We start from the raw sequence: 23946 nt of genomic DNA, 5'->3' as shown, positions 1-23946 counted from the left end.
ATTGGATGAATCTCCAGAGAATTATGCTGAGTGAAAAAGCCAATACCAAAAGATTATAAACTACATGTCTCCATTTGTACAACATTCATGAAATGACAAAATTATAGATATGGAGAACAGCCTAGTGGTTGCCAAGAGTTAAGGCTGGGGTAGGAGGGTGTGGGTGGAAGGGAAACTAGTGTGGCTATAGAAGGGCAAATGAAGTGCTATGGTTTGAAGCTCTCTGTACCCCCAAAATTCATGTGTTGAAATACTAACCCCCAAAGATGATGGTATTAGGAGGTGGGACCTTTGGGAGGTACTTAGGTCATGAGAGTGAAGCCCTCATGAATGGGATTAGTGCCTTATAAAAGAGGCTTCAGGGCTTCCCTGGTGGCGCAGTGGTTGAGAGTCCGCCTGCCAATGCAGGGGACACGGGTTCGTGCCCCGGTCTGGGAAGATCCCACATGCTGCGGAGTGGCTAGGCCCGTGAGCCATGGCCGCTGAGCCTGAGCGTCCAGAGCCTGTGCTCCGCAACGGGAGAGGCCACAACAGTGAGAGGCCCACGTACTGCAAAAAAAAAAAGGAGGTTTCAGAGGGGCCCTTGCCTCTTCCACCATGTGAGGATAGTCTGAGACGGTGCTACTAGCTATGAACCCGGAGGAGGACCGTCACCAGAAGACAACCATGCTGGCACCTTAGTCTTGGACTTCCAGCCTCTAGAACTATGAGAAATAAATTTCTGTTGTGTATAGGCCACTCGGTTTATGGCATTTGGTTATAGAAGCCTGAATGGACTAAGACATGAGGGATGTCTGAACCAATGGAAATGTTCTTGATTATGTATCTTGATTACATCAATGTTAATGTCTTGGTCGTGATACTGTACCAAGTTTTTCAAGATACTACCAATGAAAAAACTGGATAATGAATACATGGGATCTCTCTGCAATGCTTTTTATAACTGTATGAGAATCTACAATTATCTCAAATAAAAAATTTTAACCTTAGGCATTCAAAACTAGTATGGTAGAGTCAGAAGACTAAGATCCATGATTTTTACCACTGAAAGTTTGCATTTTATATGCATAGTCAACTAGAAAAGGCCATGGTTAAGAAAACAAGTAAAAAGGTAGAATAGATAAGCAGTGATGGCATTTTCCAAAGAAACCAAATCTAGTGACCCCCTAAGCTGCCTGATCATTGAAATCTTCCTGCTCCTGGAGAGGGAAGACAAGAGAGGGTGTTAAAAATACACATTCATAGGCCTTGCACCGGACTTGCTGAATCAGAACTCCTAGGATAGAAACCAGGAATTAGAAGTTTAAATAGCCTCCCCAGGTAATTCTTACTAATCAAATAATAAGGAAACAGAGACCTCGTCCAGCCTTCTGCTTATACACACAGGGAGTTATGATGAAGGCACAGATGAAATCATATAAAAAACATTAACTTGTTTTCCTCAAATGCTCAGAATTCTTTTAACATCTTTGGATGGTATGATTCAGGTATTACTCATAGTCACTACTCAACAAGTGCTTATCAACACAGTACTCAACAAATCCTTTCTACTGAATTAATTCTGATTTAAATAGGTTATTTAGAAAATAAAGCCAAATAAGCATTGTTAACTTGGTAACTGAATTTTAAAATAGATCTTATTTTCACTACCATTCATTTCCATTCTGTTTATTATTTTTTTATTTTTTACTTATTCTTTTTTTTTTTTTTTTGCGGTATGCGGGCCTCTCACTGTTGTGGCCTCTCCCGTTGCGGAGCACAGGCTCCGGATGCGCAGGCCCAGCGGCCATGGCTCACGGGCCCAGCCGCTCCGCGGCACATGGGACCCTCCCAGACCGGGGCACGAACCCGTATCCCCTGCATCGGCAGGCGGACTCTCAACCACTGCGCCACCAGGGAGGCCCTATTTTTTACTTATTCTTAATAAATTTATTTAGTTATTTATTTTTATTTTGGCTGTGTTGGGTCTTCGTTGCTGAGCACTGGCTCTAGGCATGCAGACTTCAGTAGTTGTGGCACGCGGGCTCAGTAATTGCGGCTCATGGTCTCTAGAGCACAGGCTCAGTAGCTGTGGCTCACGGGCTCTAGAGCGCAGACTCAGTAGCTGTGGCGCACGGGCTTAGTTGCTCGCCACATGTGGGATCTTCCCAGGCCAGGGCTCAAACCCCTTTCCCTTCCATTGGCAGGCGGATTCTTAACCACTGCACCATCAGGGAAGCCCCCTCCATTCTGTTTAGTTTGCAAAGGTTGATAAAGTCCACATACGCAGGAATTTCTCCTGCTCTGGACTATGTTAAGAACAGTACATTCAACAATAACCACTCAATTTACGAGTGAATCAACTATGTACCTGGCACCCTGCTTAGCTGGTTTCATGTGGGGTTATAAAATAAATATTTCAAAATTAACTTGTGTACTACGGCAAATCTCTTAAGCAATATGCCAGTGTAATTATTTCTGAATACACAAAGATAAAACACTAAAAATATCTGATATTCTTGTATTTGGGGATCAGTCCATTAGCTTTGAAATTTTCTTCTTTTCTCAGGGTTGTCTTACTGGCAAATTGTCTGAGCTTTTACATTCTTATAGTAGAGCTAAAATCAGCACATATAATTGAGTACTTCCAAACAACTACACATAGACAAGCTGATGTCGAAGTCAGGGAGGAACTGTTACTTCTCAAAAATCACTTCAAGCATCCATTGCTTCACTATGATTTATAAGAGGAATAATATTAATTTTTAAAATTCCAGTTCAATGTTGAGCACTTGGTAGGTGCTAACACTGCTGTCCTGCTTTATATACTTTGGGTTTAAAGCTTAGACCTGTGTTTTACAAAGATGTTGCAGCCAACTGTAAACATCAATTAAGCACCTATCATGTTCCAATCCCTGTGCTTTGTTCATGCTGGGGGTATAATTCTAAACAGGAAAGGTACAGTCTGACTCCATTCCTTCCCTCTGTATATGCACAGTTTAGGGAGTTGGGGTTTTTTAGCTTGGCTATAATACGGCACACAATAATGTTGGGGAAAAGCATTTGGCAAAAGGGAAGCAGTAACTACAAGATGGTGCCTGGGTCCTGATTTCAGACTATGATATCCCAAACTGACATCCTAATTAATGTTTCTGCCGAGACACTCTTTATGTTTATATCAGTGTTTCTCCAAAGAGGGTGGTTCTGCCCCAGAGGAGACCTGGCAATGTCTGGAGACATCTTTGGTTGTCACAGGATGAGGGAGTGCTATGTGCATCTGATAGCTAGAGGTCAGAGATGCTGATAAACACCTACGATGCACAGGACAGCCTTTCAAGGAAGGACTACCTGGCCCCAAACATCAACAGTGCTGAGGCTGAGAAACCCAATTCCAGGTGCATCGAGTAAAACAGGTCATTCCAGTCTATGGAGGCTGGGGATGCAGGGTGGTGGAGGGGTTACTTCTGTCATCATTTGCCCCCGGCTGCAGCCTACTGGTACTCCACACACCACACCGTTGAGAATATGTGCACGCCCACCTAGAGGGCTCACTTAATTACTGGTGGCCTCAAAAACCCCATTGTGTTTCTTCTGTAAAGACACATTAAGACACGTTAAGGCTCCAGTGTTGCCCTCAGGTCCCATCTGCCGTGTGGTTGCAGATACAGAAAGACAATGGGAAATAGGTACGGTGATTTTGCTCAGAAATACTTTCATTCCACTTGAATGGAGCAAGTTCATCCCTAACTACAAAACATTTTCATTTTTTTCGTTTGCTTGATACCACCACCCAGCCTGACCAAAAGTAAATACTTTCACCTCAAATCTCCAATTTGTCAACTAAACATAGTACAGCTGTTCTACTGCTCGCAACCAGGCTGAAGCTGATTAAAGCAGAGCGAGAAGTACCCTGGAGACCAGTAGAAACGCGACATTTGAAGTCAGGCTTCCACCTCCAGAGTCGGAGTCACCAGCCCAGAATCCTCCGGTGAATCATTCCCATCTTTGCCACCCTCTCTGATGTGGAACAGAACCTGCAGTCTATGTAAGAGACAATAAACCACCAGGCATAGAAGGGAGAGCTAGGAGCCCTGTAGGGCGGCTCGGCGTCACACAGACCTATGCCGGCTGCCCATCCCTGCCATCTGCTGCCACGTGCCCAAAGGGCCTTCTTCCCACTCCTCTTCACGACACCACACCCTATCTTGGCGGAGCAGGGTGGGCATTTTCGGCAAGTCAGGGTGGTTGGGACCGAAGTTGTTCAAAGTGGAAAGGCACCGGGACCACGTGATTTCTGACAAGTAAAGGAAGAGAGAATTAATGTAAAATAAGCACTGATCTTGTGCCAGGAACTTTGCTAGGCCCCTTAACACTTCTCATCCAATCCTCACAGCTGCCTGGAGGGTAGATCTCAGAAAAATTAAGTGAGCTGTCCAGGGTTGCACAGCTAGGAAGCAGCTGACTGGGAACCGGAACCCCAGTCACTGATTCCTAGGACCCTCCAACCTGCCAGACATGGCTGGCAACACCCAGGGACCTGGGGACGCCCTGAGCCTGGCTCCTTCTGCAGCCCTGAAAGATGGGGGTCCTCACCAGTCTGGGGAACTCAGGTGGACTCATCCTGAGGGTGCAGGGGTAGGGACTGTCATTTCCACAACTGTTGATTAATGCTTCCAGTGCAGGCCATTTCCCCAGTAAGCATCCTCACTGACATTTTGTATCTTCTGAGTTTCCGAAAAGATACTTAAGATTTCACTGCACTGTAGCTGGCAGGCATTCAAAGATGCCTCAGTGTGATCAGATTTTAGAAAAACTAGGGAGGAAAACTTATTTTGAATCTTTCTGGCCCCAAATTACTTTAGTGAGGGCACAAACACAGACCTCTTGGAAAGAAATGTGTAAAAGAAGCTAAAGCCAAAACTTAAGCCAACCTCCAAACCCACCTAACCCACGGCATTCTTCTCTCTTCCCTTTTGGCACAGCTATCAGATTTACTGAGACTCAGAGTACGGAGAGACGGGGCAGCTGTCTGGAGGTATTTTACCTGTCAGCATTCCCACATCTCTACCTCTAAAGCAGAGGGTTTCAACCCTCCTACATTCTAGAATTACCCAGAGAACTTAAAAAAAACAAACAAAAAAACAACAACCATGCTTTGACCCTACCTGCCAGAGATTCTGATTTAACTTGTCTGGGCTGAGGCACAGGCATTAGTAGGTCTTAAAAGTTCCCCAGGTGATTCTAATGTGCTGCCAGAGGCAAGAATCACAGTTCTAAAACCTCTTAAATAGGAAGCAGCTTCACACTACAAAAACACCCTGTCCTGAGAGGAAGGAAACCAGTGAACCAAGCACCCACCACAACTCACAGCATCCTCTCCGCCTACCCTCAGCTCTCCTGGCCTCTTCGCAGGCACTCTCCTTTCTTCTTCGGTGTAGGAGGTACCTAACCTGAGCCCTCTAGGGTTTCCCGAATGGTCCCACGGTGGTGGACCCACTCACAAGATCCGCCAACGTCACCTTCTGGTGAACAAGGAAGAACAATAACTCTCATTTGCAGCCAGGGTGGGGCACTGAGTCTCTGAAGCATAGATGCCTTGACTGGAGAGCAGTGGCTCTGGGATAGGAGGCCAGATCTGTGCGTCTCCAGCGCCCACGAGCCACACCACTCCCAGTTCCCTGCCAGACCTGCGTCCTCCTGGCAGTTTCCCTTCGTAGGGAGGCCCGCAGAGAAGGCTGAACACAAGTGACCTTGCCAGACACCCAACACTATGCTACTTCCCCACGCAGGAACCTTCTAGGGCTCCCACTGGCCACGGGATAAAACCCAAGCTCCTTAGCCTAGCTTCCATGCTCTTCCATCGCCTGCCTGAACTGTCCAAACCCTTTCTTTCTGCTTAATCCCTCCTCTACCCAGTCAGACCCTGCGTACCCTCAACACCCCTCACTTACTCCTCTCCCTTTGCTTTCCTACCTAATCAAAACCTGGGAAGGTCAGCTTTTTAACCATGTTACAGCTATCTTTGTCCCATGTCTGCCTATGTTTGAGGGGTGGGGTGGGGGCCGGGTTTCCTCTCCAACTGAACTAAGTTCTTCAAGGGCTAGAACACACATTTCTTCATATTCCAAATAGCACCCAGCACAAGGTCAAGCCAATGGGCAGAAGTGCAGCAAATGTTTGGTGATGGGTATTTGTTAACTGACCGCCTGCACCTTCGGGAAGGAGGCAGCATGTTGCTCTCTTCACGTGCACCTATATGCAGGTAAAGTCTAACAGCACTCTCCAGAAAATCCCCACGGGTCTCCCACACCCTCAGATTTTATAAAATCAATATTCAAACCCACGGTACCACACGGCACAAGAGCTGCGGCCTCTGGGCAGTGGGTGGCACCACCCTGCTGGACAGCAAGCTTTCTGAGGAAATTCTCATGGTTGCAGGACTTCTGCTCAGCCCACTGGCCACCTGCCTGGCTGCTTACAATCCTTAATATTCCACTTAGAATTAATGATTACTCCTTGCTCTGCTGAATATTCATTACTTATCGTTGTTTCATCCGCAGATTCTCAGGGACGGAACATGCCTTTGCTTTATTTTAATTGCTGTGCAAGTCAATAATGTACAAAACCTGCCCCCAAATGAATGAAAGCGTTAAGGGTTTTAAAAGGCATCTGAAGAATCACCACTATCTTAACCTGAGTTTTGGCAACTCAGGTTAAGTTATTTATTTATTTATTTTTAATTTTGGCTGTGTTGGGTCTTCGTTTCTGTGCGAGGGCTTTCTCCAGTTGCGGCAAGCAGGGGCCACTCTTCATCGTGGTGCGCAGCCTCTCTTGTTGCAGAGCGCAGAGCTCCAGACACGCAGGCTCAGTAGTTGTGGCTCACGGGCCTAGGTGCTCCGCAGCATGTGGGATCCTCCCACACCAGGGCTCAAACCCGTGTCCCCTGCATTGGCAGGTAGATTCTAAAACACTGCGCCACCAGGGAAGCCCTCAGGTTAAGTTTTGAGTGAAGCCAAGTGTATCTCCTTTTCAACCAAGTGAGATAAATTTCATTTAAAACCTAACTGACTGAATCACAGAACCCTGTGCTTTAACATTATGCAAAACAAATTCTCTAGTTTCCACTCTGCGTTCACAGAAGGGGCAAGGAACACATCACAAACATGCTCTGATCCCCACAGTGAGATTCAGCGGCTGTATTGCGCATGCCTCCTTCTCCAGGCCTTTTGAAGTCCACGCTCTCCTCTGTGGGACGGTCTCCTGCCCTGCCAGGGGAGCTGGCCTCCACTCTGACTTCAAAGACAGCCAGTGTTCCAGCCAGAAGAAATACTGCAAAGCGGCACTCCAAAATCCTTTGACCTGAGACACGACTACGGAATGGATGCGGCATTTTAAACAGCAGTTTCTGTAGCATTCTATAGTACAGAGACCCCTAAATGATGCCAAAGCAATTACATAATTTGCTAAGATGGGAACCCATGAATTCCATCTTACGTCAAAGCAAAGAAAATAAACCCTGGAAAATCTGAGGCTCAATTAAATAGTAATTAAAAATGAAATACAACCTTGGCTTGTTCAATAATCCTCACGTTTTGGGCCGACGCCCTGAAAGGGCAGAAACAGACGCAGTGAACATAATCTCAGAGAACCACACCCGACATATTTAACTGGCTAGAAAAGACAAATACATAAACTCTCATCTGGCTGGCAATCAGGACTTTTATGTGGGTTCTGGTATCTAAGGCGGCCAACTCTTCATCCTAACACCCTGAGCTGGTTCCAACCTAAGTACCCGCCAGGACTGACGTGCTCCTCTCCCTTGGGCTAATTCTCTATCTACCCCCGTTTGCCGCTGCCCGGGGACAGGCCACCCAGAGTCCTTTTGGAGCCCGCAGCAGGAGCTGGCCACTACGTGGAGATCGGCTACGATGTGTGCCCCTTCCCCGCGTCACAACCACAAGGCCCCAGGGAAAGGGCAACGGCTCTCTGCCGCTTACTAGTTTTGTGACCTAATTCCTCTGAGCCTCAGTTTACTCATCTGCAAAACCATACCTTTCCAACAGGGTTGTGGCAAGTATTAGGCAGGGTCGTGTACTCAAAACTTCCAGCACAAAGGCTAGCTTTGTAACTTAGTTATCTTTTCTGCCAAGAAAATAGTGAAGGCAAGGTGTCTGCAGGTGAATCAGCACACACAAGCCAGCAGCACCAAGAGCACCGAGGAGAAAGAAGCAGCAGCCGTTTTCTCTGAACAAGGGAAACAATGTTATCAGTCTCTGATTGCTAACAAGGAGTACCATCCTTCCAGCCTCTATGGTCTCAGCTTCTATGCCCAGTTTTAAAGGGGGCTAATTGAAAAGCCTCTCCTGCTAAGACAACTTGGATATCAGCAATAAGAGGATTGGACAAGCTATTTATGGTTTATCTACATAGTGGAAGAATACACAAGCCTTTAAAAGGATGTATTGGGACCTCCCTGGAGGTCCAATGGTTAAGACTTCGCCTTCCGGTGCAGGGGATGAGAGTTCAAATCCTGACTGGGGAGCTAAGATCCCACATGCCTCACGATTCGCGCGACCAAAAAACCAAAACAAAAGCAATATTGTAACAAATTCAATGAAGACTTTAAAGGGACTTCCCTGGTGGCACAGTGGATGAGACTCCACGCTCCCAATGCAGGCGGCCCGGGTTCGATCCCTGGTCAGGCAGCTGGATCCCACATGCATGCTGGGGCTGGGGGTTTGCATGCCACAACTAAGGGGCCAGTCTGCCACAACTAAGACCTGGAGCAGCCAAATAGATAAATAAATCTTAAAAAAAAAAAAAAAAGGTCTACATCAAAAAAAAATCTTAAAAAAAAAGGATGTATTAAAATGATTTTTCAATACATGGGAAAAGGTATATATTATAATGTTAACTACTAAAAAAGGATTAAAAATTCTGTGATAACATTGATCGGAAGAGGGAACTACACCAAATGTTAACAGTTGTTGTCTCCGGAGGTGAAATTACATGTGACTTAAGTTCTCTTAGCTATGGTTTTCTATTTTTCACTTTATCCTCAATGAGCATATATTACATTTGCAATCAGGAAAAACAATTTTTTAAGAAGTTCCTTGGTTTGTCACACATGTAGTTTAAAACATGCTACTTTAAAATAAGGAATCCCCAGACTTCCCTAGCAGAACAGTGATTAAGAATCCACCTGCCGGGGGCCTCCCTGGTGGCGCAAGTGGTTGAGAGTCCGCCTGCCGATGCAGGGGATACGGGTTCGTGCCCCGGTCTGGGAGGATCCCATATGCCGCGGAGCGGCTGGGCCCGTGAGCCATGGCCGCTGGGCCTGCGCGTCCGGAGCCTGTGCTCCACAGTGGGGGAGGCCACAGCAGTAAGAGGCCTGCATACCGCAAAAAAAAAAAAAAAAAAAAAAAAAGAATCCACCTGCCAATACAGGGGTCACAGGTTCGAGCCCTGGTCTGGGAAGATCCCACATGCCGCAGAGCAACTAAGCCCATGCACCACAACTACTGAGCCTGCGTGCCACAACTACTGAGGCCTGTGCACCTAGAGACCGTGCTCCACAACAAGAGAAGCCACCGTAATGAGAAGCCCACGCACCGCAATGAAGAGTAGCCCCACTCACCGCCACTAGAGAAAGCCCGCGCACAGCAACAAACACCCAACACAGCCAAAAATAAATAAATAAATAAATAAATAAAATTTTAATAAATAAAATAAGGAATCCTGAGTGATAAGGATTGAAATTATCTGAGCTTAGGTAAGAGCACAGTATGTTAATGATAAATGCAAGCTAGCATCTTTTTTCCTTTGGCAAGGGATCTTTTGGTCATTTTACAACTCATCAACACTTTTACTGTGCTGGGAAGACTGGAAAAACAGAAGATGAAAGTCAAATAAACGAACTCTTCTACCTGTATCAGGGATGCTAAAACATTTGGTGGGAAAAAAGCTTGAAACTATAAGTTGAAGTCAAGCTAGGCGAGTCCCTACTGGTTTCAGTAATTTATAGTAGAACTGGCCACCATCTCTAAGGAAAATGGAGGGCTGACTACACATAAATCTATTCTACCTGGCCTAAAATTGTCACTGTGCTCTTTCCTGAGACACGAGTTCCAGTTCATAACTAACCACGTATGTGACTATTCACACCATGCTGCCATTTCTCTCTTCAGAGCTGAAGGTAATAATTGCTGTTTATGGAGCACTTACTCTATGCCTTCTGTTCCTCAGCTTATTCCATCTCCCAGCAATGCGTGGAGGTAGATATCACTATTCCTCTTTTATAAGAATCCCAAGGCTCAGAGAGGGCAGATGCCCTGAACAAGGACACTTAGCTAGTAAGTGCTGAGAACAGACTCCACCTCAGGCCTGACTGACCCAGGGGCAGAGCGGTTCCTCGGTTCTACGGCCTTGGGCAGAACGCTTTCTCACCATCTACCCTCTCATTCTGAGGAACTGAGGTTGGCTGAACAGGCAGAACCAGTCCATCAAGTCAGGAAGAGGCTGGGAGAGAGTGGAGGCAAAGTAAGGAGAACCCAGGCCTGGGTGATCTGAGTTAATACAGCTGTGGGGCTCACACAGAGCCTCCCAGCCCAGTCTCCTGACTTCAGTGTCCTGCACTTTGCAACCTAACCTCCTACTACACGTACACAGACTGTTGTCTACGTACATCTGGGCTGGATGTTACCTGGGCACTGCACAGAGACCGTGTACAAATAAGAAAACTATTTTAAACAAGCCCCACTATGAACACTAGGCAGGTTCTGAAGCAGAAAGAAGCATTTTTATATGAACATGCCTAAAGTGGACACAGATTTACAGAGTACCCAGCAATCTGAATGGCAGTTGCACCAAAATAGAACAGGGTCTTTGACTAAGCCGTTCTGTTTCTACACTACGCTCCTATTAAACTCGAACAACAGCTTCACCGTAAGTGAACCTGTTTCCTGTGCTTTACTGTTAAAAACCATGGCGGCTCTGGATCTCAATGGTCACAAAGCCCTGCTGGATGCAGACCGAAAGGTTCTACTCTCTAGCTCGGCCTTCCCCAATCAGGTCAGCGGTTTGAAGAAAATAATGACCTAAGGCTGTGAGGTCCAATATGGCAGCCACTAGGCACATGTGGCCTGTGTGACTTAGGAACTGAATTTTAAATTTTATCAAATTTAAGTAGTCCAGTGGCTACAGTACCATTATAGACTACTTATTTGCAGATATAAACAGATATTTATGAAAATGTAAGCATACTAAGCATAGTGTTAAAACTTGCTTTTTTCCCACTTAATATAACGTGAATTTTTTCCATTTTTAACTGTGCCTCTGGATATTTTTATGCTACATCTACATCTGTGCTGTCCAGTATAGTAGCCACAAGCAGTGTGTGGCTATTGAGCACCTGAAATGAGGCTAATCCTGAAAAATACACACCAGATTTCAAAAGCTTCATATGACAAAGAGAATGTAAAATGCATTAATAATTTTTATATTGATTATATATAATCAATGACAGTATTTCAGATATAGTGGGTTAAGTAGGCTATATTATTTACATTAATTCCACCTGTTTCTCTATACGTTTTTAACGTGGGCTACTAGAAAATTTTAATTTACACACATGGTTTGCATTATACTTCCATTGGACAGCACTGCCCTAAGGCCTCCACTATATGTAATGAATTAACTCCACTCCTAGCAGCCAGAATGGAAGAAAGAGAAAATAGTCACCCAACTCAGTGTCTGGTTCTGCAGCTCAGGGAAGGACCGCTAACTTGTCCTTGGCTAGGCCTAGGCTTTGTGGAGCCATCATACTGGTGTGGCCGTAATAACAGATCAGGTTGGCTATGGCTCCCGACTGGTATCTCTTTCATTCAAAGTCCACTAGCATCATACAAACCTTCGTTCTGCTGCCGCCAGTCCTATGGCCTGGAGCAAGTTACGTACCCTCTTTGCACTTTACTTTCTTCCAACTGAAAAATGGGAATAATAACAAACTCAATTCAGAGTGGTTATGAGAATCAAATGAGAATCTAGAAAAGTCTGGCAATTTCTTATAAAGTTAAATATTCACTTAGCATATGACTAAGCAATTCCATTCCTAGATATTTACCCAGGAGAAATGAAAGTATGTCTACACAAAGACTTGTATGTTCACAGCAGCTCTATTCATAATCAGCCCCAACCTGGAAACAACCCAAAAGTCTTCCAGCTGGTGAATGGATAACAAACTGTAGTACATTCATACAGTAGAATACTACTCAGCAATAAAAAGAAACATGCAACAGCATGGAGGAAGCTCAAAGCTTTATGCTAAGTGAAAGAAGCCAGACACAAAAGACTATATCCTACAAGATTCCATTTATATATGACATTCTAGAAAAGGTGAAACAATAGTAACAGAAAGCAGATCAGTAGTTGCCAGGAATCAGAGGGAAAGTACTGACTGCAAAGAGGACCAAGGAAATATCTGGAGTGAGGAAAACGTTACACAGTGGTTACATTTACATTTGTCAAAACGTATCAAATACGTAATGTAAAGCACTTAGCACACGGAAGGGTATTTATATAATAAGTGCTTAAACAATGTTAGCTGTTATCATGACAAGTATTGTCTAAAACCAAACTTAGACTCACGATCTTCCTGGGAAGACCAGGTACCCCTTGCTTACCTTGTACTATTTTTCTAATCATTTCTAGTGCCTCTTTTTCCCTCCCAGCCCCTACCTAGCAGACTTTTCCTCTGATGTGCTCCTCCTTCTCTTTCTACCTTCTCTCCCTTCTGCCACTGACCTGAGATGTGGCCTTTCTAACTGCACTGCTTCGTTATCACCCTGGACTCTCTTCTCCCCTTCCCTCACCCTTTTTACTGAACCTCAAACACCACCAGCAAACTAAGCGTCCTAAAATACCACTTTCTGCCACATATATGCTCAAGCCCCCTCACTGCCGTTCAGATCCCTTAGCCTGGCATCCAAGGGGCCCCACAATTGGCTCTAGTCTCCCTTTTCCATCTTTTTTTTTTTTTTTTGCTGTGTTGAGTCTTCGTTGCTGCTTACGGGTTTTCTCTAGTCGTGGCGAGCAGGGGCTACTTTTCGTTGCGGTGCGCGGGCTTCTCATCGCAGTGGTTTTTCTTGATGCGGAGCATGGGCTCTAGGTGCAGGCTCAGTAGTTGTGGCACATGGGCTTAGTTGCTCCAGGGCATTTGGAATCTTCCTGGACCAGGGCTCAAACCCACGTCCCCTGCATTGGCAGGCACATTCCCAACCATTGCGCCACCAGGGAAGTCCCCCTTTTCCATCTTTTACTCCACACCAGAATCCTCCACAGTAAATCCTTGTGGGATGAATGAACAAATGAAGGCAGGGACCAAGTCTATCTTGCTTAGACCTACATCCCAAGTGCCTAGGATAGTGCCAGGAACACAGGGGCATACTCACAGCAGTATCAGCTGAATGAACTAATGACCTCCTGCAGCCTGCAAATGCATCCTGACCTCAGAGAACATAGCTGCTCATTCTTTAGTTTTTTTAAACTGAGATGCTTATGGTGGATTAGTAAGAGTTTGGAACAAGATGAACAGCTAGGGGCTCTGGAAAGTGTTGCAGTATTTATGTGTTAAAGGCTATAAGTCTTCTGCTTCTATTTCTACTTTTAAAAAAAAATCTGTCAATAAATAATTATTTAAATATTTTTTTTCCTTTAACTCAAAACAGGCAAAGAGCCTACAAGTGTGCATGCAAGAAGTATGGGAAGCACCAGAGATCAGATGAGGGTGTTCATCGTTTAGTTGGTTTACCATGGTTTCGACCATTACATAGCTTTTAAAATTATTTTGTTCTTAGTCATATATGTTTTCATTTACACCCATAATGGACCATGACTAAAGGCAGGCTTAAGGAATGCCAATGGCAAAATATTAGTAAGAAATTAGTGAGAAATACAGGAAGTCTGAATCATCATAAAAATGGTTATTCTGCAAATTGTCTGAAAAAGCTCTTTATCGGTGCCTTAAGTTGTATTCACCTTATCACAATTCTTACTGTCTGTAAGATTTCAGAAACCAGTATAATTCTGATCCCAAACATTAATATAATTTTCAAAAATGTGCTAATCTGAATAAAATATTTTTTAAATTTAAAATCACTTCCAGAGGAGGTTTTCACAATTCATTATTACTATGAAAATAGTTTGCAGGGCTTCCCTGGTGGCGCAGTGGTTGAGAGTCCGCCTGCCGATGCAGGGGACACGGGTTCGTGCCCCGGTCCGGGAAGATCCCACATGCCGCGGAGTGGCTGGGCCTGTGAGCCATGGCTGCTGAGCCTGCGCGTCCAGAGCCTGTGCTCTACAATGGGAGAGGCCACAAAAGTGAGAGGCCCATGTACCGAAAAAAAAAAAAAAAAAAGAGTTTGCAAGTTAAAAAAGGCCTGGGGTGGGCTTCCCTAGTGGCGCAGTGGTTGAGAGTCCGCCTGCCGATGCAGGGGACGTGGGTTCGTGCCCCGGTCCGGGAGGATCCCACATGCCGTGGAGCGGCTGGGCCCGTGAACCATGGCCGCTGAGCCTGCGCGTCCGGAGCCTGTGCTCCGCAACGGGAGAGGCCACAACAGTGAGAGGCCCGCGTACCGCAAAAAAAAAAAAAAAAAAGGCCTGGGGAGGGATTTCCCTGGTGGCGCAGTAGATAAGACTCCACACTCCCAATGCAGGGGGCCCGGGTTTGATCCCTGGTCAGGGAACTAGATCCCAAATGCGTGCCACAACTAAGAGTTCGCATGCCGCAACTAAGGAGCTGGCAATCCACAACTAAGGAGCCCGCCTGCTGCAACTAAGGAGCCTGCCTGCCACAACCAAATAAATAAATAAATAAATAAATCAGTTAAAAAGGCCTGGGGACAACAGAAACTAACACAGCACTGTGAAGCAATTATACTCCAATAAAGATGTATTTTTTTTAAAAAAGGCCTGGGGAGTGCTGATTTAGAACAAGTTCTCTGAAAGGCTCTGTTAAGCCTTTCCTAGTTCCCCCAGGAGGACCTGGGTGGAGCCACGCCCACTTTGCCCTCCCTGCTCCAGGGCAGACTGGCACCTTCTTTCTTTTTTTTTAAATTTTATTGAAGTATAGTTGATTTACAATGTTGTGTTAATTTCCGCTGTACAGCAAAGTGACTCAGTCATACACATATATATTCTTTTTCTTATTCTTTTCCATATTCTTTTCCATTATGGTTTATCACAAGATATTGAATATAGTTCCCTGTGCTATACAGTAGGACTTTGTTGTTTATCCATCCTATATATAATAGTTTACATCTACTAATCCCAAAGTCCCAATCCTCTCAGACTGGCACTTTCAATACCTTACTTCTTCTTTGGTTTAGAGGTCTGCCACCTCTACCAGGATATAAGCTCCTTATTTCATTCATCTTTTTACTTTAATACACAGCACAGTGCTTGGCACGCAGAAGACTCTTCATAAATGCTCATTAATGTTCCCAACATCTTAGAGGCTTTCTGACATAGCAGAAACTGTGTGCTTCATTCATAGAGCAGACTGCATCCAAGCCCAGGATATGCACCCACAGCCTAACTGCACTCCTCTTAGGGGAAAGGAAGACAGCTGGGCCACATAGAATATAAATGAATTTCTCAGGAAGCAGTGTTCTAAAAGATGGCAGCTGTCCCCTACCCCCACAAATGTCAATTAGCATGGTCACTTGTCAGAGGAAGTGGCAGGAAAAAGAACAACGCAGAGGGCGATTTTATTTTTCACTCCGCTGCCAGAGGTCAAGTGGTGCGAACTGACGTTGGGATTCCTTTGGCGATGAACAAAAGCTGGGATGTGAGGAGATGAAATGGGCATTGGCCAGGGGTCTCCTCCCTTCAGGCCTGGCCTCCGGGAGCTCCTCTGCCAGGCCCGCAGCTGAGCCCGTGACCTGCCCACTTGCCTCTTCCACCTCTTCTGCCACCTTTGAACACCAACAGCCAGCTCTGCTGCCAGGCAGGCCTGGTGAGGAGACCCTATGCTATATCTAAGAGCCTGGCTGTCACAGCGTGTCCCTCCAGGGTAAAAGGGGAAAACAAGGAGGGGTGACAGTGCAGTGGGAGTGTTCTTTGAGATGTCACTGGGTTTTTTGCTATTTGTTAGCAGTCACAGTTGACAGTGAGACAAACTTTTAAATAAATAATTTTCCTTTTTCCATTCAACACCTAAAAAGTACTAGTGCCTAAAAAGTTACTAGTGCTCTAGAAAATACAGAGGTAATAAACTACAACAAAAACAGTGAGATCTGTGTGCTAAGCTCTGTTCAGAAAGCCCCGTGTGCCTGAGCTCAGTTAATCCTCACAGCAGCCCTAGCATCCTCTTACTATCCCTACTTCACAGATGAAGAAACTGAGGCTGGAGAGATTAAGCAAGATCATTAAGGCACTGCCCCCTCCTCAAGTTATTTACAGTTTCACGTGTGTTGGAAAGGGAGGGTATAAATAGAAAACAGGGAATAAGAAATAATCAGTGTGTAAAATGCTTGCAACTTTCGGACAAATAAAACTGAATGGGAATTTCAGAGGAAGGAAATCACACTCAGCTTGGTAGGTAAGACAGTAGGTAGCAGTCCACAGGAAGGGCTTCCTGAGCTGCGCCTTGAATAAATGCATTCATTCAACAAACTCACGCATTCAACAATACTTACCGAATGCTTACTATCTATGTGGCAGGAACATGGTTTGAAACTGAATCAAAATAGCAATAATAGACATGAAAGGCTGGATTTCAGATTAAAAAAAAAAAAAACACCTCAAAGAGAAAGGCATTCACATGGGCAGAACAAGAGGTCCATGTGGCCCTTTCCATCTAAGGACTGGGAAGGGTCAGAGGTGTGCCCTCCAAGCACAGACCCACTTCTCCACCCTCAAAAGCCTGAGAGCGCCAAGAGCAGGGCCCCTCCCCACTGCATCCCTAGAGCTGACCACACTGCCCGGAAAGAACCGGAGCTCGAGAAGGACCCATGGGACAAATGAGCGCAAGGCTGCTATTGAGTGTGGTTATCTACCTGGTCACGGGCAGAGATGCCCAGAGCATGACAATGGGCCCCCAAACACTCCCTGTGCTCTGCTGGGTCAGTGGGTGCCATCGCACTGGCCAGACCCTTACCCTGACATTAGAGGTCTGATGTGAGCAGGCCCACCTCGGGCTTCATTCCCCTCTGCTTCTGCAAAGAGCAAAGCCTGCAGGACTGAAGTCCCTGCCCAGAAATCACTTGTCCCCTGGGGCAGGGCAGGCTCAAAGGAAGGATGGATGAACAACACTCCTTCCCTTTCACATCTCCAGGTGGTCCTCAGACATTTTTTGATTCAGGACTGTCCCATAGCAATCCTCCATTCATTCCCTCCTCCCAGCACCCCAAAAAAGTCTCAGCTGAATTAATGAGGAGAAATGGCCTGTTTCTGACGAGCCATGTCAAAGAAATGTGGGCAGCCTTGTTTGGATATCATAAACAGAAGTGCTGTGATAAGAGGCAGATCCAAGGCCTGGGCTTTCCAGCACAGCGCCCTTTGCCCTTCCCCTGTGCACTCTGTCTACTAAGTCACCTGGCATGCACCCCCACATGCCCCAGGCAGGCTGTGACTGAGAGCAACTCTTCACACTAACAGGACATAATTCATCTACTGTTCTAGATACAGCTGACCCTTGAACAACAGGGGTTTGAACTGTGCAGGTCCACTTACACGGGGATTTTTTTCAGTAAATGTGTACTGTGGTACTACACCACCCGTGGTTGGTTGAGTCCTCCAATACAGAGGGCTGGCTATAAAGTCACATGCAGATTTTCCACCGCAAGGAGGGCTGGTGCCCTAACCCCTGTGTAGTTCAAGGGTCAACTGCAGTGGGTTTTCTTAAAGTAGGATGTATGTAGGAATTCCCTGGCAGTCCAATGGTTAGGACTCCAAGCTTTCACTGCCAAGGGCACAGGTTCCCTGGCCAGGGAACTAAGATCCCACAAGCCGTGGGGCGTGGCAAAAAAAAAAAGTAAGGGTATATGTGGTAGTGCAGTACATTTTTTAAGATGCACATCTCTCACCAATCGAAATAAGTAACTCTCCAAGTTTACAGTTTTCAAGATTTTTCCAGTGATTCCAGCCTGAAGATCCACAGCCCAAAAGCAGGCTTCAGGTCAGTGAGGTTCTGAGAGGTCATATAAACGTGTGTATGACTGTTTATGGAGAATTTGTCCCTCTGATGAGATCCTTAAATGAGCTGGACCCAAAGAGCTAAAGGACTCAGAATATATCCCGAAGTTAGCATCCTGCAATGTTATAAAACTTTCCAGGGTGAGGGTTAAGGGGTTGGGGGCTTCTTTTCAGGGTAACAAAAATGTTCTAAAATTGAGTATGGCGACAGATATACAATTCTGTGGATATACTAAAAGCCATTGAGTTGTATACCATAAATGGGTAAACTGTATGATATGTGAATTATATAAAGCTGTTACACAAACAACTTTCCAGGAAGACTCCTGTTACTCTGCAATGGATTCCCCAAGCTAACATTATGTTAATAAATACCTGTTAGCCACCAAAATGTAACTACTGGATTATTTGAAGACAACAATGACAACAGAATTCCCTTTTGCTTTCAACTGTACTCTTTTAGTGAGCAGGAAGAAACATGTGATATCTTGATGTTTAGCTAGAAATGGCCAAATTTACCTCAAATTTGGTGGTCAGAAAGTCAGCCAGAGACAAAATGGCCAACCTGCATAGACTCTTCCCCCTGCTGAGGTCGGAGTATTTACCCAAGGTGAAGTACTTGTTCCTTAGCCCTGAGTCAAAAGTTTCAAAATGAAGAAACGGGGCCCCCATCATCACCTCTGAAGAAGAGGCACACGTTAACTTCCCCAAACCATGTGCACGTCACCCATGAAAGAAGTCACGGACAAGGATGACTTCCAGGCTCAGGGGAAAACAACGGGAAAAGCCTTATCGCTCTCCCTCCACAACGCCCCGCACACTTAAGCACTTATGAATTCTAAAACAACGTCTGGGTCCAGCTCTGCCCTTTCCAGGGTGGGACTGAAAGGAGCTTCATTTCATGTGAAGCTGCCCGGAAACTGCTAGCACTACCTGCCTGCAGTGGAGAACAGAGGGTTTGTTTAACTTGCCCCAAATGAACCCATTTAGGCATCCAATCAACAACCTGTATTTTGAACAATCTCAAGATCACAACCCACATGGAAGCTGTGTACACATGGGTGGCTGTTTCCACTATTCCCCCGGGGGAGCAAAGCAAATTATCTTTTCACATAAAATAAACCTTAGCCCCAGAATCCTGCATTTCCTTCTAGTAACTACAGCCAGTTTCTTATTTGTATTCCCACAACAAGAAACCTTTCTAGTGGGATACTCCTCGAAAGAGGTGATGTAGGAGAATTGAGTCCTCAGCCCCTAAATCAAGCTGCGAAAAAATTGACTTCTTCAATAGGAAGAGAATGAAGAAGAGACTGACTCTACAAATTAACGAATTACCAGTCTCTAAGCTTCCAACTCAGTTTTCCAACTGTACCCATCATGGGTTTCAAGGACAAGCGGAGAAAAATATATAACCAAGTGGAAGACCAGCGATTAGATTCCCAGAAAATCACTACTGTTATCTTCTTACAATGTGTGCAAGCGCTGCAAGTTAACTATCATACTGTCTCTACTTGTCTAGGCACACATCTTAAAAAAAACTTTCAAAATATTCAGTATAAATTGGAATTTGAAAGAAATCTCCAAATAGCATCTCCAAAGGAAGCCGAGATGGATTCTGATATTGAGCACTGGATTGCCTTAAAATCTCAGGATCTCTAAGGCAACGACGTCTTCTGTGTTGGCATCCCATTTGAACAGGTATTCTAGTGATACGTGAATAGAGTTTAAAAGACTATTAAAAAAGGTCACTGATGAAGAGGCTCATTAAACCAAGCCACAAAAGGAACTTTAAAGTATCTGTGTTATGACAGGTAAAGATTCTGGTTGACTTGTATACACCTTGGAAGACAGAAGATCTCAGGATCCCATAGAACAAAGCTCCATGAAAGCAGAAGCGGTTGAGTTCACCACCAGATCTCCAGCTTGTGCCTGGCACCCAACTAGGTGCTCAGTACATTTCTGTTGAAGGAATGAGTATTGTTGAATAAACAAACTGCAGGAATGCAGTTTCCAAAATCAAAGGTTCAAGGTGAGATCCATTTTCAGTAGAGATCTTAACATGAAATATTATCTTTTCCACAGACTTTTAAAATACTCCGTTATGCCTCAAATACTACTGAAATTATCTTTTGTTTCTCAAGAACAAAATGCACCAAACACAGAATCAATGGGCCCTGATTCAGATGAACCTCCGAGAACCTTTTTCCTTCCTAAAAAGGAGGAAATGGAGATTAAGAGCTATGGCACTACAGCACAGTCACCAACAAAAACCAGATATGCATATTTGATAACAACCTTCTCCAAAACTGGCAGCTTCCTCTGGTTTCTGTTTCAGCTAAGCAAGCATTTTTCTTCAGTCTACTGACTTTAAAAGTTTTCCCTTTCGTTTACTCAAGAACTTACATATTTCCTTGTCTTCATTCTTAATGCTCCCAAAGTTTCCCACAATTTACCTGTGCGACTTTTTACCAGAATCCCTTTTGTCAGGAAAATCCTTCCCTTTCCACCCTCCGACTCCCCTTGCTGAAACCATCCCTAAATACTGTCCTTTCTTATTTTATGGAAGCTTCATTTCCTTGCAGCAGAGGCCTGGTCTATTTCCTGAAGCTAAATTATTTGGGCTCCATAAAAGTGAAAATAAAATCATTCAAACCACATTCAGGCACAGAATCACCTACCAACCTGCACCTTCCGCCAGTTGCTTATCCCAATATGCCTTTCTGGTGGTGACCTTGTGTTCCCTTCATCCTTCTGGCATCTGTATTTTCCAATCCACAGAATTTTCCCCTCCCAAGTCCATAAATCCTAAATCATAGGTAACAAAAAATTTCCTGCTATAAATCCTGTTTCCCAAGACTAAACAACCTTGATAAATGAAAGCAACCACGGACAGAAATGAGCTTACTTGCAATAAAAAAGCATTAATGTGTTTAATCCTTTGCATTTATGGCGCCATAAAGTGAATAGATGGAAGAAAGAAGGAATGCACTTTACAAATACTTCATAAAGATTATTTCATGTGATCTTTGTAACAACTGTGGAAGACAGGCAGGGCAGGCATTTATTACCCCCATTTACAGATGACGAGACTAAACATCAAAAAAGGTTAAGTGACTTGCCCAATCAATGATATCACATGACTAGCATCAGCCCAAACCCATATTAAGGTCCTGCCTCTTCCAACCCAAAGGATGTCCACTATGTACCCTCTCTGCAGGTTTCTGTCCTACAGCCAAGGAGCAACTTCCTAGAGATTCGGCATTTGAAAGGGAGGACGGTCCTCTGACTTTGGGGATACCACCTCCCTTCAGCTAACAAGCCAGAAAGCCATCTTCAACCTTGCCAACAGAAAACAATGCCTTTTTCTTCTTAGACCACTCTTAACAACTACTTCTTTCCAAAACAATTTCCAACAGTTCCTGTACTAAAGGGACTTACTCTTAAGGCACTAATAGTCCAAAAAGTTTGCATCACGTATCATTTTCTCAATAAAGTTCAGGGCTGACGCAATACTTTTCACTCTTAGATTTTACAGCTAAAATGACAAGAACACAAAACAGTCAAAAATTATGCAAGACAATGCTGCATTTTTTTTACTCCACCACAACTACCTCTATGTGTCTCCTGTGAGTCACTGTCTGTGTTCAGTCATCACTATAGGAACTGCCATTCTCTACCCTAAATTATTTTACTTTATTTCTTAAAGAAAATCTCTGCAATATAAATGGAATCCTACTACATCTTTCACCACCTTGCTGCAGCACTCACCCCTTAACGCAGAACCTCAGATGTCATATTGCTCCAATTTTTATCACTACCATTTTACACAAACAGAAAAAAAGATGAAGTAAGGTTATAATTCATTTATTTATTCATTCAACAAACACATGAAATCCTATCAGACGCCAGGAACTGGGACCCAAAAATGAACACAAAAGTGTCCCTCCTCTCACAGCCTGGTAGAGACTAAACTAAAGAAGTAAATACAGAATAAACTGATCAAGGTTAAGGTGGAGGTGAGCACATGGCTTGGGGCAGTGGCCATCATGAAATGCTTTCTGGAAGAAGTGGTTTGTGAGCATTTACAAGCATCTCTCTCTGGACTTTCAGTACCAAATAAGCCTAAAAGACTCAACCCCACTCCTTGGTAATATTTACTGGTCAATAGTCAAGTAAAAAAATCTAATTAAATAGCAGAATTTATTCTTGACTCCCAGCCCTAAATTTCAACCCTTAACCCCTCCCTATTCCCTTAGGCACAGAGGCATTAACAAATTCTGTCCTATATGGTGCCTTCTCACAAGTCTGTAGAATTAAAGATATGCACAACGAAAGAAAATGTACTTTAAAAATGTATGATCATTTTCCTAACTGGAAATGAACACTTTGAACAATCCAAGCCCTACAAAGCATGGCTGTCGGAAGAGGAAACTGAGGTTAAAAAAAGTCCCACTTTAATACAACAGAATAAAAGGTTTCTTTGAAGTCGCCAGAACAGCTTGAGCAAAAAGAGAAACAGAAGGCTATTGTGGGGCTTTAGCCTCCAGATGATGAACCCCAAACGCCCTGCAATGGTAAACAAACAAGCCTCTGAGCCAGAATCTGATTTGGGAACCTAACAAAACATTACAATTTAAGGAATCTCTCTCTCCCCATTCATTATTTCCCAAACAAAGTCCCACTGGCTGGCAGCTCCTGTTTTTTTGCTGGTTTGTGGGTTTACTGCTTGTAAATTATATTGTGCTTTTCAAAAAAAGGTACAGGTAAATGAAAACAACCACGGTTTTAAAGAGCCATAAAAGACACTATATGTAACAGAAATCAACTCTGCCTGTGTTTACTATGAGGACCTATTACTACTTTATGCTACTCCAGTGGATTTTAAACTCAAATGACTGCTACCATTGACTGCTAAAGAGCAAGTTAGAGGGAAGGAGCAATTTCAAACACCTGCCTCAGCAGGGGCCCAGATTGCCTCCCTCACCATCTCCCCGTGCCTCGGTCAAACAGCTGACCTGGAAATGGGGCTGCAGACCCCGGCCACTGCTATCCCAACAAGTGGGCTCTAAAGTCACACTTCCATTTGGCCCGGCACACCCCCATCCCCACCACTGAGATCACCAGCCTAAAGGAGGGAAACTCAGCGGCCCCAAAGAGGAGGAGATGGCTGGCGGAGGTCAGAAATGGGTAAGAGGGTCTTGAGTGGTCACTTTACTCCGCCGGCCCGACGTGGGCCCGGGAATCCAACACCTCCCCCAACTCGGAGTCCCTTTCCAGGGCACCGACGAGCCCCTCCCACTCCTTGGCCCAAGGGGCTGCGGTTCCCACCCTCGACCCCTCCGGACTTCAGCGACCGCTTGGGCCCCGGGGACCCTGGCCCAGGAACGACGCCATACCAGAGCCGTCTCGGCCTGGGCCGCCGACCCCTGCCCCGGGCCCCACCCGGCCGCCCGCAACCCTCTCAGGGCCCGGGGCCGCCCCGCGCCGCCAGCCCGCCCGCCCGGTGGGCCGCGCACCGTGTGGGACTGCAGGCTCTGGCTCGCCTCGATGGCTGCTGTCAGCGGCACCGTGTCGTCCAGCAGGACCTTGCCGGCCGGCGGCTTCTCCATGAAGGCCATCCCGGAACGCCCGTCCACCACCGCCTCGGGACCAGGGGCAGGAACCAGAGGCGCCGACTCCCGTCGCCCGCCGGGATCCGCCGCCGCCGCCGCCGCTGTCAACACGCGCCGCCCCACGCGCCGCCGCCGCCCGCCGGGCCCTCGGGGTCCTAGCGCC

The 23946-nt window shown here is 45.4% G+C and overlaps 1 protein-coding gene across 4 annotated transcripts in view; it reads right to left on the bottom strand.

The window, feature by feature from the left end:
• The window catches only part of PXK (PX domain containing serine/threonine kinase like), a 77515-nt gene extending 53639 nt beyond the window's left edge, over positions 1-23876 (bottom strand). For all 4 annotated transcript variants that reach the window (XM_060109315.1, XM_060109313.1, XM_060109316.1 and 1 more), the window contains exon 1: positions 23688-23876. In XM_060109315.1, coding sequence (XP_059965298.1) covers positions 23688-23789 — 102 coding nt within the window. In that variant the 5' untranslated portion in view covers positions 23790-23876. The remainder of the gene's footprint in view (positions 1-23687) is intronic.
• Positions 23877-23946: the final 70 nt, after the last annotated feature.

Source organism: Mesoplodon densirostris, chromosome 10, assembly GCF_025265405.1.
Source record: "Mesoplodon densirostris isolate mMesDen1 chromosome 10, mMesDen1 primary haplotype, whole genome shotgun sequence".
NCBI lineage: Eukaryota > Metazoa > Chordata > Mammalia > Artiodactyla > Ziphiidae > Mesoplodon > Mesoplodon densirostris.
This window is presented reverse-complemented; position numbering and strand designations above follow the sequence as displayed.